The 17,500-nt window shown below is 38.5% G+C and overlaps 1 protein-coding gene across 1 annotated transcript in view; it reads left to right on the top strand.

Annotated features, from left to right (window-relative positions):
- Positions 1-10,967: 10,967 nt before the first annotated feature.
- The window catches only part of LOC143017912 (uncharacterized), a 20,620-nt gene continuing 14,087 nt past the window's right edge, over positions 10,968-17,500 (top strand). The window contains exons 1-3 of the mRNA XM_076172955.1: positions 10,968-11,160; positions 14,597-14,720; positions 16,831-16,939. Coding sequence (XP_076029070.1) covers positions 10,968-11,160; positions 14,597-14,720; positions 16,831-16,939 — 426 coding nt within the window. The remainder of the gene's footprint in view (positions 11,161-14,596; positions 14,721-16,830; positions 16,940-17,500) is intronic.

Below are 17,500 nucleotides of genomic sequence, written 5' to 3'. Positions count from 1 at the left end.
AGTAAGGAAGAAGAGATAATAAAGAGAATAGAAGAAGTGAAAATGATACGACGAGAAAAGAGAAGAAAAATAAAAGAAAATATAAAGAAGAGAAAACTAGAGATAAAGGAGAAAGAAAAGAAGAGTAATAGAAGAAACGAAAACTAATTATAAATATGGGAAGAAAGAAGAGAAAAAAGGAAGAGAAAAGTAAATGAGGTGAAAATAGAAAAGAAGAAAATAAATCAAGAAAAACATTTCACATAGAAAAGAAATGACAAATGAAGAAATAGACAAATAAGAAGAGACATTGACAAAAGAGCTGAAGAAGAAGAAGATAAAAAAAATAAAAGAAAAAAATGGATGAGAATAAAGATAAAGAAGAACGATGAAAATGAAGAAAACAACGCAAAACTGGAGGAAGAGGAAAGAGTTAGGGTGAGGAAATTATTATTTGACACCTTTCCCTATCAAAAGGGCAAGGTGGAGGGGTTACCACGAAGGTGAACGGAAGAGTCCCAACGACAGACCGACTAAATGGAGAAGTGCCATCCAGTATGGAAGAACTATTGGAGAGAGTATAGAAAGGATGCCGAGGAGGTATCCCGGAGAGAGAGAAAATATATAGATAAAATTTAACCAAACAAAATTTATAACTCGAAAAAAAAATCATCCGGTAAGGATGTTAGATACGATGAAAAGAAATATAGGACGGGGACAAGAGAAGACACATATTTTACATACATACATACACACATATAATCATATATGCTCACTTCACACTGCTCACCCTAACGCCCATTAGGCCTAAGTTGGTATGCATCCATGCATACAAACATAAATACATATGCACATACGTATATACATGCATATACACACACGTACCAAGATACATATATATAGATACACACACACACACACACGTATGCATATATATATATATATATATTTATATATATTATTATATATGTATATATATATATGTATATATATAATATATATATATATGTATATATATATATATTATATATATGTATATATATAATATATATATATATATATGTATATATATATATATATTTATGTATATATATATGTATATATATAATATATATATATATATGTATATATATATGTATATGTATATATATATATACATATATATATATATATATATATATATATATATACATAAATACATAAACACATACACACATACGTACATGCATACATTCAGGAGGAACTGGAGGTCGCCTTCGGCAAGAAGCCTACCGTTGGGAATCGATCGGACGATATCGGCGCGGATCGGGAATAGCTTTGACAGGAACAAGACTCGCCTCCGTTTGCGTCAGGGAGTCTCCTCTTGTACTTCGGGGTTCCTCGACGGTCGATGTCTTCGGCACAGGATTCATCGGAAGGAACTTTGTGCGCGTTGGGCCTCATGGACTCTGCTCCCGATGGGGAGGGACACAGGACGCGGCTCCCCAGGATCCGTTGCGCGACATGCAGCGGAGAGCAGACAGGGTCCCTGCCTCTGCGAAGTGGAATCCCACGGCGAGGATCTCCCTTCGAGGAATTCCAAAGCTCAGGAGGCGTTTCGCGGCGCAACAACAACATCAACCGGCGTGGCTCGAATAACAACATAACAGGCGTGACCTACAAGCGCCACACTATACAACCGGCGCGATATGCGACTGGCGCTAAATACAACAGATACAATGTACGACCGGCAATTATAAGTGTGTGTGTGATTCACCATGGTCTTGGATCACGTGTTGGACTCGTGATCAACAGCTATTTTCCTTCCAGAAGAGAGCTCAGAGCTCATATATGACCGATCTATGGGTAATGCTGTGACCATACACGCGCACACACATCCAACTCCCCGCCCACGAGAGTTAGAGTAACGACTCGCAGAGCAACGATACTGAAATTATTTCAAACCTGGGCGGGATTCGAACCCGGACCGTGGTAGTGGCGACCGGGAACTCTAACCACTACGCCAGCGAGTCGTGTGTGTGTGTGTGTGTGTGTGTGTGTGTGTGTGTGTGTGTGTGTGTGTGTGTGTGTGTGTGTGTGTGTGTGTGTGTGTGTGTGTGTGTGTGTGTGTGTTTACAGAATATGATCTTATAAGACCAAGTATAGCATGAGTATACCCATTCATTACTGGCTTTCTTGGAAGCCACCACTGCATTGGCTTTCATTGTATTTAGAGTTCATTTTACTTTATTTTGTTTCTGTTCCATTTCATAACTTTTTTTTTACACCTAATCTGACTGTATCGTACTTTACTTAATTTTATTATCATTTTATTCTATCTTTTTTCTATTTTTTCATTACTTTACCTATTTATCTATTTATTTATTTATCTATTTATTTATTTATTTTGCTACGGGGTGGTCTGTAGTTAAAGTGAGTGGTTTTCCATTCGCTGTAAGGGACCAGGATTCTTTTATGTTGTGTGAAGGTAATGGAATTCGCTTTCTTTTTCTTTCAATTGCTGCTAACAATATACATTTGTTCAGAATTCACCCTTTTTACTCAAGATTTATGTACTTTTGCTTAGAATTCTCTTCAAGCAACAGAATTCCAATATTTGTATGCTTATCTGTTTATTTATTTATTAGTTTACTTGTATATGTATTCATTTATTTATCTGTTTATATACTCATTTATGTCTGTATTTATTCATACACTTAATTTATTTGTTTATTAATTTATTTATATAATTGAAAATAAACTCATCTGCTGGGATTCGAACCCTCGCCTGAGCGGCTTGCGACTTACAAGACGAAGAACGTACCATCACGCCATCCTGACCCTTCAAAACGAAACGACTTAGGGTCAGGATGGCGTGATGGTACGATCTTCGTCTTGTAAGACGCAGGCCGCTCTGGCGAGGGTTCGAGTCCCAGCAGATGAGTTTATTTCCAAATGTCAATTGACACAAACATTAATATAATTGTTTATTTATTTACTTCTTTATTTGATTTTTAATTTTTTCATTATTCATATATCTACTTATCCATTTCTTTTTATTTATTTACTTATGTAGTTATCTAATTATCTATTAATTTATCTATCTCTTTTTGTCTATCTATTTACAGATTAGTTTGTATATTTATTTACCTATTTATTGATTAAGCCATATACTTCTTTCGTTACTTATCAAACTAGCTGTTCTTTAATCTTCTTAGTTACTTGTTTTTTCATATACTTACCTATATATTCTATTTTATACTTAAATTTTTATTTATCTTTATTCATTTACTTATTTATTTATCTACTCATTCAATTACTTTCAGTTTTCTGATTTTATTTATTTATCAGTTTATTTATCTATTTTATTTACTTGGCAGAAAATAGAGAAGTTAAGAGTAGAGCTGGGCGCGTTCCTCTTTACGTCCTTTGGTGCGTTTCGCTTTAGTTTGGCCGCGGTTAGCGCTCCCAAACTATAAAGCTTAAGAGACAGGTTCATACAGGAATAAAAGTTCGGTAGGCCACATACTATACAAAAGAAAAATTTCGTAGGCCACATCCAAAAGGTAGGCCACATACTATACTGTCACCTATATTGCTATAATAGTTTGGGAGCGCTTACCACGGCCAAACTAAAGCGGGACGCACCGAGGAACGCGCCCAGCTCTGCTTAAAAGTGAATAAGTTTTCCTGTATGAGGGGAGACGAATCTCCGTTCATAAAATGTATATTTTGTGAGTGGGCCATATGTGTGTCCTCAGACTACTCACAAGTCTCCAATCTTAAAAGGAGCAATAGGTGACTCTGGTCAGTAGGGGTATGATGAAAATCTTTGCAATGTTGAGTACTCTCTAATTTTTATATCAATACATGACCCGGCGGCTGTAGAGGTGTCTGGATAATCATTATAGTACTGAGCATTCATCATCTTGAAAAGAATACTGTGTGACTGTGAACCGTAGGGGTGTCAGGAAAATCGTTATTGTACTGAGTATCTCCCATTTTAAACAGAAAAAAATGAATGTGTGACTGAGCGGTAGTTCCCCCACAGTACTGAGTAGTTTCCATCTTGGAAAGAATGCTGTGTGACTCTGGGCAGTAGGGGTGTCACGAGGATCTTGTGCTAATGGACGTATAAATCTTATGTAATAGATACTCTCAGAGTATTAACTCCTTTCGTATCGAGTGGCGCTGTTCCTCTTATTCTGGCTGCCGCCAGACGATTTTATTCATCTTGTGGCATCACTACCCCTCGTTGATTATTTCCTTCCATACCTGGTGCCACTTTTCCTTTTTATTCTGACTGCCGCCAAGCTATTCTATTCATTCCAGTGACGACCGCCTCGGTAGTGAATGCGTTAAACCTACTTTCCTTCTTTCTTCTACGTATCGTTGTAACATCAATTTCGTTCTACAAAGATTCAAGGAACTTTATTCAACTAAATGTCATAAATATGGTGACATATAGTCATATAAACAAACTCCACCTCCCCGCCTCCTCCAACGCTCTGCCACACCCTCCTCCGTGCCCGACCTCCTTTCTCCACCTTTCCTCTCCAACACAAACAAGAGTCTCATTTCATTGAGCTTAGTCAACAACTCCCTCCTCCATCACCACCACAACCTGTCCTGTACAAACTCGCCCGGATCGTCCTCCCCACCACTTCAACACCTCCTCCAACACTTCCGTCACCACCGCCTCTACTTCCTCCATTGACTTTACACACACGGCTAGTTGGAGTAGTGTTTAGCGTTGAAGAATGCCTCGCAACGGTATCGAATACGTGCCCCGATGTTCGATAATCTTAACAAATATTGCAAAATTCCAGAAACCTCTTGCGCTGACATCCATTACCGAAACGGGAGACCAGAATAATGTCGCCGAACCTTGAAAACCGGTTGTTCCTTCTTTTGTTCTAGAAGCAATTTTGTTCATGCATAGAGGGGAGCTTTCAGAAGACGTTGAGGCCATCTGGATTCCATCCTTCATGATGGTTTTCTTTATTAGCTTACGGCTTAACAGCCTTTATATTTAGCTTACATGCTCGGATTGCCAGGGCACGTAGAAGGTACCGGCAGTCGTTGGCTTTGAACCCAGGTCTATGTTGTACGTGGCGAGATCGAAACTAACGTGCTACATTTACACAAGTTCAGAGAGAGAGAAAAAGTAATGCAATGAAATTTTCAAACATTTACCTTCAAACAAGCACTGCTACACATAAAATGTAGGACATGTACAGTACTCATGCATTCCTATATACATATGTTAATGATTCTGCATTCATTTATGCATATACATGTACTTTTACATATATACATATGCATGCATATATGTATTCATATACATATATACATATAGTTATACATGTTCATATACGTATACATATACTTGTAGAATATGTGTATGCATATACATATGTATATATGTACTAGACACATCATCTTTCTTTATTAATCTCATTTGTGTTTTCTTAACCTTTAAAAACAGGGAGAGCTGACAAGCGGCGACCGCTCCCCTCCTACTCTTTTCAGTCAGTGGCGTCGAAACAGTCACACACTAATACAACGCAAACATCAGCCCAAAGTTTCTTTTCAAAGAGATTTATGGTTAGGGAGGAGTACGAGGGCCACTGTTAGTTGTTGTGAGGCTGCTGGATTCCAGTCAGCGAAATTCGTGGCAACAGCTGATTGAATTGAATTTCATTAGTGCTGTTACCATCATTATTGTCATTAATGACGTCTTTGTACACATATACATATACATATGCATACATACTTACATATATACATATACAAATACAAATGCATACACTTACATATACATATACATATGCATATATGCACATACATAGGCATACAAGAACAGGTTCGTGTTTACGTTCACGTACACGTACACACATACGTGCACGTACACGTATACGTACAGATACACATACACGTACACATACACAAAGGTACACGGACACATATACATGCACATACACTTACACATACACACACATATATGCATACATATACACATACAAATAAGAATATGTACACACGTACACACAGAAAAGGTTCTAACCTGTCCATTTAATGACTAATTATTTTCTTCGGCGCTGCAAAAAGTACCTCACGGCTGACTAGAATCCATAGCCATAAATCCATCAAGCCACCGCGCCCTGCAGAGAGCTCGTGCACTAAACACTTTATGTGTAGTGTTGCATAAGTCGATGAAAGAGGTGTGTACTCTCGTATAAGTTGATATAAGAGCACAATTTATTTGGAGTTTTGTTTACTGCTGTTGACCAGAATCCAATGCAAGAAATGCTTTGGATCACTCCATCAGCGAAAGATGAAATTGAGCAAGTTGTGTATCGTTGTACAATTCGGGGAGGTGTTGTGTACTCTTGTATAAGTCGATGGAGGTGCATTGTATTTTTTTCTATAAGACGTCGTAAGACCATAAATTGTACGGATTTTACTGAACCACTTCAACACGAGGTCTTGCCCTAAACTGGAGGAGGAGGAAAAGATCGAAGAGGAGGTTAAGGAGGAGGAGTGGAAGGAGGAAGAGGAAAGGAGGAGGAAGAAGAAGAGGACAAAATATCTATTAAATGTTTCATTTTCATTCCATTAGTCTTAGTAGTTTTGCTAGCAAGAAACTGGTGGCAGCCAGAATAAGAGAAAAGTGTCATATGGGACATATGTATCTACATACATTTATGATTTATATAATGTATAAATAATATACGCATATACTCATGTACGCATATACTCATGTACGCATATACGCATACACACACACACACACATATATATATATGTATGTATATGTATATGTATATGCATATGTGTACATGTATGTGTGCATGTGTATGTGTAAATATATACATATGTATATGTAGGAAGTTGATGGATTTTGAAGATGGGTGGCAAGGAGATGACTCTCTCTGATGTCCTTCACACCGGAGCACCTCGAGTAGGCACCCCCTAGTCGTCGGTTCCACAATAATTACAATAACGAAAATATCTGCAATTATTACAACAGGAATGATCAAAAGAACGACCTCGACAATAACGAAATCAGCAATAACGAAAACAAAAGCCGTTCCGACAACAGCGACTGACGTCAAGAACGACAAGAACGACCTTAACAGCAACGTCAGTAGCGACAACAACGACGAAGATGATCACAACTTAAACAACAACAGCAATGACAACACCATTAACTTCACCAGATGTGATAACACGGGGGTGCAGCAACAATATTAACAATAGAAACGAGGTCGAAAACCACCTCCAGCAACAGAAGCAACAACAACAACAACAACAACAACAACAACAACAACAACAACAACAACAACAACAACAACAACAACAACAACAACAACAACAACAACAACAACAATCCCAACACCAACACCCACAACACCAACACCAACAACAACAATCCCAACACCACCAGTATCAGTAGCCGCATTAATGATAAACCGCTTCTTGCGAGCCCGTGGGCTCTGGAGGAGAGCCACGCCTTCGTCAGGTGGCTCCTGACGCTGCAGGGGACGCGAAGCGGGTACTCCTTCCCTAAAAGGCATCATCGCTTCGACTCTTTATCTTGATAAATATTTGCCATTAACTCCTTTCAATAGGGTAACCCCTTGTAGTCTTTGTTCTGGATGGTTCCAGACGGTTTTATTCAGGTGACGGGACGACCAGACAAAGGAGAAAATGGAATCTATAGGGTTTCTTTATATCCCCCCCGTCTGCTGACTAACCAGAACAAAATCTTCAAAAGACGGTGCCGTACCTTGGGGTACTTGTCTTCTCATTCTGGTTGCCGCCAGGAGATTTTATTCATTACGAGAGCAACCCTTCAATACATGGGAGGACTTGTCCTTCTATTTTCGCTGTCACCAGGTTATATTATTCGTTTGTGCGGGACTTATTATTCTGTGGGATTATTATTTATTTATTTATTTTTTTGTACTAGTATCAGGAATTCTGCACGCACGACCAGTATAGTGATATCCTACATCTGGCGGCGAGTATGACAAATTGATATAGCTGACGTTTATAAATTGAATTAATCACGTGTATATATATATACACGTGTGTGTATGTGTTTGTATATATATGTATATATATATATAATATATATATATATGAATGCTGCGTGTATCAGTTTCTCTAGGAACCCTTTTAACACTGTGCGATAAATTTTATTTTATTTTTTTCAGTTTACCTTATTTCAATTTCCATCAAGTTCAACCAGCTACGGATTACTTTGGAAAATGGTCTCTGACAACAACATTGTGGCAAAAACGTGACCCGACTGATATACTTGAGCTATTGGCACATGAAAAAACATCTTGGGCAACTCGAGAAAAGAGGATTTGTGTATCAACATACAACTTAAACAGACCGAAAAATATGTAAATAAAAACATTAAAAACAAATCAAATATAACAGTCGGATTCTTTAACCCACAGGATCTTCCTTATATTCTGATTAGGCGTCGTGATCACGCTCTTCAGATGAGTTCTTCTTGTCAGAAGACACTTCACTGTGACCATAGCCTTATGTACTGAAACTCCCAATACACATAGCTGTCACCAATAGCCAACAAACATCACACGATTTCATTCATCCGAAGGATGGCCTACGGATTGAAATCCGCGGCCCCATATCTGCCAATAACGATCTGCGAGATTTTACTTTACTAGGTAATTTTAGGAAGAATTTTTTGAGTGTTGTCCGTATTGTGGGATGATTCCCTTTGACGTTTGTCACTTCGATCACTACTTGCAAACACCCAAAGAAGGAAATAAAACAAGTAACACGAAACAACCAATTAGAGGACATTAGAGTTTAATTGCTTAATCAAATTAACTTGATTAAATCTTCGAACAAACCTCCTTAAGCTTTTTATACTCACTACTATATGGACTTTTGGAGCACCCCTACGTCCCAGAGTCACACGATATTTTTCTCGATTTTCATTCATAAAGGAATGCAAAACTATTTATAAATTCTACTGTTCTATACGAGTCTGTGTGGAGGGTTGGTTTGTCTCGAACGAAGGAACCCCGATTATCAAGTTATATTAAATCGTATTACATGAATTCTTAACCTCAGAGGTGTGGTATACCAGTGTTTGCATTTCGGTTTTTGCACATAGTATGGTTAAGCAGATTACATTGCTTTCAGACTCCATTCACAATCCACAAGCATCTCGCCTAAAATTCCAAATGTTCCTCTCACGATGCATTATCAAGGCACTACAACGATAGAAGCGCTGGTAAAGTACATTCTATAAGCACAACAACAATCAGGACACCTTTATGAGGTACAGAGTCTTTATTGTTCCTCAGAGAATAGTCCGGTGGACCTGTGGTGGACTATCAAGGTAAACCTCTTATTCTTTTTCGGTCATCTTCCTCCATTCTCTTCTCTACCACCGCTGCTGCTGCTGCTGCTGCTCCTCCTCCTCCTCCTCCTTCTCCTCCTCCTCCTCCTCCTCCTCCTCCTCCTCCTCCTCCTCCTCCTCCTCCTCCTCCTCCTCCTCCTCCTCCTCCTCCTCCTCCTCCTCATTCTCCTCCTCCTCATTCTCCTCCTCCTCATTCTCCTCCTCCTCATTCTCCTCTTCCTTCTCATTCTCCTCCTCCTCCTCTTTTATTTCCCATGGTGCCCTATGGTTCTCGATACCTGGCATCACACATCTATTATTCAATTCAATTCAATACTGCTCAATTAAATTAAATTAGATTCAACCCTGTTTAAAATCCTTCCAACCTGGTCTCGATTTTGGATATTCAGATCATGGCTTGATCTTTACTCCCCTCCCCCCCAAAAAAAATAAATAAATAAATAAAAAAAAAATGGAAAAAGGAGCAGCACTGTTTCTCTGCGAACGAGGCATAAATATTCGTAGTAAAGGAATGACTTCCTTCACCCATAAAACCATATTTTTATGCAGAAACGGTCTTATACAGAACGAAAAAGACCCATATTTTCTGAGAAAAAGGTCTCTCCCTTTACGCCTGAAATTCAGATAAAGAGGAAATTTACACACATATATAAATGCATATACATATCTTATATATGTATATGTATGTGTATATGTGTATTTACATGTACATGTACATGTACATTTATATGTATATGTATATATATACGTATATGTATACGTATATGTATATATGTATAAGTACATGTACATGTACATGTATATGTATACGTATAGCAATATGTATATGTATTCATATGTATATGTATAATTATATGTATATATAAAAGCATATGCATATGTATATGTATTTGTATATGTATTTGTATATGTATTTGCATATGTATATATGTATATGTATATGTATAAGTATATGTATACATGTATAAGTACATGTACATGCACATGTATACGTATACGTATAGGAATATGCATATGTATATTTATACGTATATGTATAATTATGTATAAATAAAAGCATATGCATATGTACATGTATATTTATATGTATATGTATACCTATATGTATACGTTTATGCATATGTACCTGTATACATGTACTTGTATATGCATATGTATATTTAATTAATATATATATGTATATGCAGAGATGCACTAATATTAGTGCCGAAGTGGTGCTCGGGTATCAGAAGTGGAATGTACACCGTCAGAACATCAGTTGAACAATTATACTGCCCTTCTCTCCCCCTCCCTCCTCTCCCTTCTGACTTCTCACCTCCATGTTGACACTGCCCTTCCTCAAGCACAGAAATGAAGTTATCTTTGTCAAACTGTAAGATAACTCCCCCCGCTACACAGCAAACCCTGGAAGAAGCTTTCCTCGGGCATTAGGCTGATGGGGACTGTAATTACCTTCCCACGTCTTTTTAGCCCCTTTTCAGCTGCACGGCTCGTGTATCATCCAATTTCATACCCGCTGATGGCTGACCAGTGCCTGGTAGCTCCTGAAATATTCGGAATAATTGTACGCCTGCCCGGTCCCGGGCGCGACGTAAACATGGTACAGCATTTTCTGCGGCACGAGTTTCTTCGCGGAAGAAAACAAACACGCGGACGGAAACATAAGTATTCTCCCAATGATACACCCACGCGCGGCAAGCAAATGGAGAAAAGTCAATATCTCAGAGGCACAAGAGCCACAAAACGATGGGAACATGTTCATTCATCGCTCTTAACGGTCATCGCAAATGGTAAAATGATGATGTGTGTTCAAAAAGCGAAATGGAAAAATATTGGAATTAAAGTGCACATACTCCTTGGTGTTATGTAACGTACATATGCATACATATACATACATATACATACATATACATACATACATATACATACATATACATACATATACATACATATACATACATATACATACACACACATATATATACACATACATATATATAAATACACAGACATACATATACATACATATACATATACGTGTAAGTCTAGCTATATATACATAAGGAACATAATGTACATTTATACAAATACATCATGTACAATTACATATGAATACAAAAATGCATATACACTTTTACTAGACACACACACATATATTATATATATATGATATGTATATGTATGTACAATATATGTATGCTCAATTTACTCACCCATACACCCTGTAAGGTCTATGTTGGGCAATACAAGATAAGGGAAACTTCCCCTATTGCAGTTGTGTTACGGGTGTATCAGTTTATTTTTCCTCCGTAAGGTATTTTCACCAATACTTATGTGTAAGCTTATTCCTCCTTTTCAGGTTATTTTCACGAAATTCCTGGAATAGACTCTTAGTGGTGTCTGTACGATAACATGTCAAAGAGAGAATGAAAATAATTTTCACAATTCTTTTCTGGCTCGTGGTTCTGTCGCAGTCCATAGTATCCATCAAGAAATATTTTCACGCTTCGGTTTTGTTTGGTCCTTTTGTTAAACAGACTAGAAATGGGTTTTATTTTCTTCTAGGATTTTTTCCTCAGTTAAGTTAAAATCACACGTCGCGTTAGCCTGATGCTCGATATTGTCTTGGATATAAGCACTGGTGAAATGGCAGTGAGAAGAATGATAAAAAGAAATGGGACCTTTAAGAGAAAGTTCGATTGGCGAGTTTGCTTCAAACTCACTCCGTGTCACATGGATCCTGGTTAAAATGCAACAGCCACGCAGCAAATAGATAAATAAACAAATAAGTAAGAATATATATAAAATATATAAATAAATAAATATATAAAAATGAATAAATATATGAAAACAAATAAATATATAAAAATAAATAAATATATAAAAAATGAATATATAAAAACAAACAAATATAAAAATAAACAAATATATAAAAATAAATATATAAAAATAAATAAATATATAAAATAAATAAATATATAAAATAAATAAATATATAAAATAAATAAATATATAAAATAAATAAATATATAAAATAGATAGACATATAAGATAAATAAATATATAAAAATCAATATATAAAATATAAATATATAAAAATAAATATAAAATAAATATATAAAAATAAATATATAAAAATAAATGTATAGAAATAAATGTATAGAAATAAATATAACAGATATATAAAAATGAATATATAAAAATAGAAATAAATTAATAAAAAAAAAATATCAAGTTCATCCAAGTGTATGACATTTAATTGATACTACCATCACCACTACCATTATTACTACTACCACTACTACCACCAACAGCAAAAGCACCACCAACGCAATTACCGCCACCATTACCACCAACACTAAAACCACCGACAACACTACTACCACCACCACTAAAACAATTACTAACAACCATCACTACACATACTATCACCATTATCACCTATATTAATACCGCCACTACCATCACCCTTGCCAACATTACTCCCACCACCACCACCACTAGGACCATCACTACCACCACTTGCTCCACTACCACTACTTACACCACTACCACCATCCCTTCCACCACTGCCATCACTTCCACCACAACTACTTTCACCATTACCACTACTACTACCATGGTACTACCATTATCACCATCATCAATACCACTACCACCACCACCATAACAACCACCAATACCACGATCAGATTACCCACCACCACTATCACGATGCAGATCTCGTAATGTCTGGACTGACTGCAATGCCAGCGCTACTATTGAGGCGCACAAAAATATAAATAAAAAAAGAAATTAATAGATAAATAAAAGAAAAAATTACACACGATGTAATTAACAGAACGTGTTTGTGCGAGTAGGTGTGTGGGTGCGTGTCCGGGTTCGTGTGTGTGTGTGTGTGTGTGTGTGTGTGTGTGTGTGTGTGTGTGTGTGTGTGTGTGTGTGTGTGTGTGTGTGTGTGTGTGTGTGTGTGTGTGTGTGTGTGTGTGTGTGTGTGTGTGTGTGTGTACAACAGTAAAGGTACATGAATTCTACACATGCAACATACCAAATTACTGAAGTAATATGAGGGTGCGTGTCATCATTGTTGTCGTTCTCCTCCTCCTCATCATCACCACCACCATCACCACCACCACCACCACCACCATCACCACCACCATCACCACCACCATCACCACCACCATCACCACCACCATCACCACCACCATCACCACCACCATCACCACCACCATCACCACCACCATCACCACCACCATCACCACCACCATCACCACCATCACCACCACCACCATCACCACCACCATCACCACCACCACCACCACCATCACCACCACCACCACCACTACCACCACCACTACCACCACCATCACCACCACCACCACCATCACCACCACCATCACCACCACCATCACCACCATCACCACCACCACCACCACCACCACCACCACCGACACCACCACGAAGGCAAACGCCGTGACAGTACGAGTATACACCCGTGTCCAGCCCTACGAGGTCACCGAGAATAATCTACCGGGTAGACACCCGACGCATCCCGACCTTCCACTGCACCAGAGACGAATCAACTGTCAGTCCAGCTTTCGTGACGTATTGTACCTGGGTCGCCAAAATTAAAAACTGCTGGTCTTGCTGACTGATGAAAATTAATTCAAATTACATACTCCGATGCGAACTCAAACGAAATTATAGTACTCCAGGTCCTGGCCCTATGGTCATTTAAACTGACACCTTTATAACAATACCACGGGATGTGGATGATTTTGTAAGTTAATGGTGTATTTAGTTAACGTTCTAGACAGTTAACATGTTAAACCCTCTAAAATGGTATCGGTCCTTATAGAATTTAGTTTTGATATTGACATAAATATCTAAATTAACATGTCGGTTTGCATAAACGGGAAGGGGATTATCAATAACTCTTAGTTAAATATGAGAGACGAAAATTGGGGGATAAAAGGATCTGATTGGATTGACATGGGGTTAGGCTGGCTAATGAGATCGTCTTTTCTTTTTGGAAAGGATCAAACTCACTTCGGAGTCTGGAGGTTCAGTTCATTGGGAATCGAGCTGAATCTTGTGTTCATGCCACCGATAGAATCAGGAAAGCTTTGGTCACGTGACCTTGCATATGAGGCTGTATTACGTAAAGGTCTTTGGCTACTGACTTGTGTATATGTTCACAAGTACTAAGGCATACACATTTGTAAGGACAAGCAAATATACACAAGCTACCTACATGTAATTACACACACACACACACACACACACACACACACACACACACACACACACACACACACACACACACACACACACACACACACACACACACACACACACACACACACACACACACACACACAACACACGAAAAGAAAATCTACCAGACTCGAACAAGGGAACCTTGAAGAACGAACTGAATGTTCTACTTACCAGAACATCACGTCTCATCGAAAGTGGAGAAAGCCATACAAGGTATGCGAAAATGAAAACAATTTTCAAGTCAATTTCAAAAGAAGGAGACACAAGGTAAGAGGAGATGAAAATAAGGTTTAAGTCAAATTCAAAAGAATTTTGTAATTACTATCAACCCTTCCACGTTTATAGGAGCCTTCCATAATCTGAACAGAATCACCTGGCGACAGCCAGAAAGAAACAAGAGTCCAATATAAACAACAAAATGGCTAGCTGTAAGCCTCGAACGTAGAACATGAACAACCAGACTACAGAAACGCCCCAAAGAAAGAATAAATACATAGAGGAAGCCGGAGGAAAGAACAGAAACTCAAACTCCTTCAGGAGGATTCTGTAGACCTTATTAACCTGATTTTCGAGGTAGGAGGTTCTTGCAGAGGCTGAGGGGCGCGTTTTATCCGAAACGGCCCTTGGGAGACGCGGCCGGGCCCTCCATCACGTTCTTGGACGAGAAAAGTTGAGTCATGGACGTCGAGCATAAGGGGAATATTTTCTCAGGAGAAAAAATAAAAGAGCAATTGCTGCACCTGACACGGATCGCCCTCCACTAAGAAAAAGAATATGGATGTACACATACATACATACATACATACATACATACATACATATCCACATACACACACACACATATATATTCATATGTATGTATGTATGTATGTATGTATGTATGTATGTATGTATGTATGTATGTATGTATGTATGTACATACATATATTCTAGATGGAGGTCAAGAACAAGGCTACCGATATCCATTGTATATTGAATCCAAAGTATTATCAATCGTTACAAAAACAAAATTTCCGTTGATTCTTAGAACCATATTTAATTTAGAATAAGTGCTGAGCCAGTAGAGAAGACACAAGTACAAATCTACTAAAGAGTAAGAGAGGACACTAGAAGATTTGTACACACACACACTGACATTCGCCCGAACACATATATCACTATGATATACAGGTATATATATATATATATACACATATATATATATATATATATATATATATATATATATATATATATATATATTTTTTGTGGTTTTGCGGAGCTGACATTCGCCCGAACCCCAACGATCACTTTGATCGGGAACAGGTCATACATGAACGCAGATATGCCAACTGCAGCGATTAGGTCACCTCAACTCCGATTAGGTCACCTCAACTCCGATTAGGTCACCTCAACTCCGATTAGGTCACCTCAACTCCGAGGTGAGCATCAGTTGAGGACTTTACTCAAACTGAATGCCCTTCCTAACCTCTGCGCCGTTCCCAGGGTTTGAACACAGGCCCGAAATCCCCATGCGGTTACCAGACACGCGTTCTACTACTGAGCTATAGCGGAAAATAAGATTTTTATTGGTGTTGTTGCTCCGTGGGGTGTGTCAGTTACTTCTTGGGTCTACTTGGCTTAAGCTCCGTGGGGTAATGGCCACAGGAAGGTTTCTAAAAGAGATGCTAGGGTGTCCCACGTAAAATTAACCTGTTATTTGGAATTATTTGTGCCTAAGACAAGGAAATCTTGTTAATAAAATCGGTTAACTATAACCAGAATCAAATGTATGAACAAGATCCCGTGTCGACAGATATCAAAGAATGTGTGACTCGTTTCAACATCTTGAAATTGCTTAGCGACGACGGGCAAAGTGAAGTATATATAAACTATACGGTAGTGTAAAAGAATAAGGTACAAGAGTAGAGAGCTACCGAATACGCCACTACATCTCCCCACAGCTGACACGTGGTCTTTTTTTTTGTCGGTTATCATACCCGTCAATCACAACCCCGGTTATGTTTGCCTGCGGTACGGCCAATTGACGGGAGTTGAAGGAAATATCACATGTCAACCCGACAGATGGACGTCAACTTTGGTGAAACAAAAAACAGGGGAAAGATAAGTAATTATACCTCTGACTTCCTCCCTTTAATTTCTGAGCTCAATGGGTCGCTTACCACACTTGCGCGTACACACACACACACACACACACACACACACACACACACACACACACACACACACACACACACACACACACACACACACACACACACACACACGTACATACACACACTTGCTTACTTGCTTATGGCAGTTCGTCGGTGATTGACTACGACAGTGCTCCGGTAAGGTGAAATGGTTTGAGTGAAGTTGGGTGGTGATGGAGAGGTCTTTGTCGCTGACCGTGGAGCCCAATTCTTGATCCAAATATCCTATCACACTCCGGGCAACTCAGATCTGAATCAGATGGATAAATTCTCTTGTTGAGCTGATGTCTTTTTTTTTCCCGCCGGTCGTCTCGTGCTTGAGTATGAGTAGAGTCAAGATGTTTGACCCTTTGTGAACACTGTACGCCATGAGGCGCGATCAGAGGCGATGGTTTTAAGATCCGTTACTGAGATGTAACACCTCTTGAGTGTGGATTTTGGCTGATCATTGTAGAGCTTTTTCTGGTCGCCTGCAATGCAACGTGCATCAGGTAGTTGCCCTTAAAGAATTTGTCGGGGGAAGACGGTTCTCAAACATGCGAATGACGTGACCCGCCCATTGCATTAGACGTTTTGCTTGCAATGCTTCAATGTTTTAAATTTGTGCATGTTGCAAGATTTCAATGTATGGTCCTTTGTATTGCCATGTTAGGCC

This window comes from Oratosquilla oratoria, chromosome 3, assembly GCF_046742065.1.
Source record: "Oratosquilla oratoria isolate Oo_2021 chromosome 3, ASM4674206v1, whole genome shotgun sequence".
Lineage (NCBI taxonomy): Eukaryota > Metazoa > Arthropoda > Malacostraca > Stomatopoda > Squillidae > Oratosquilla > Oratosquilla oratoria.
This window is presented reverse-complemented; position numbering and strand designations above follow the sequence as displayed.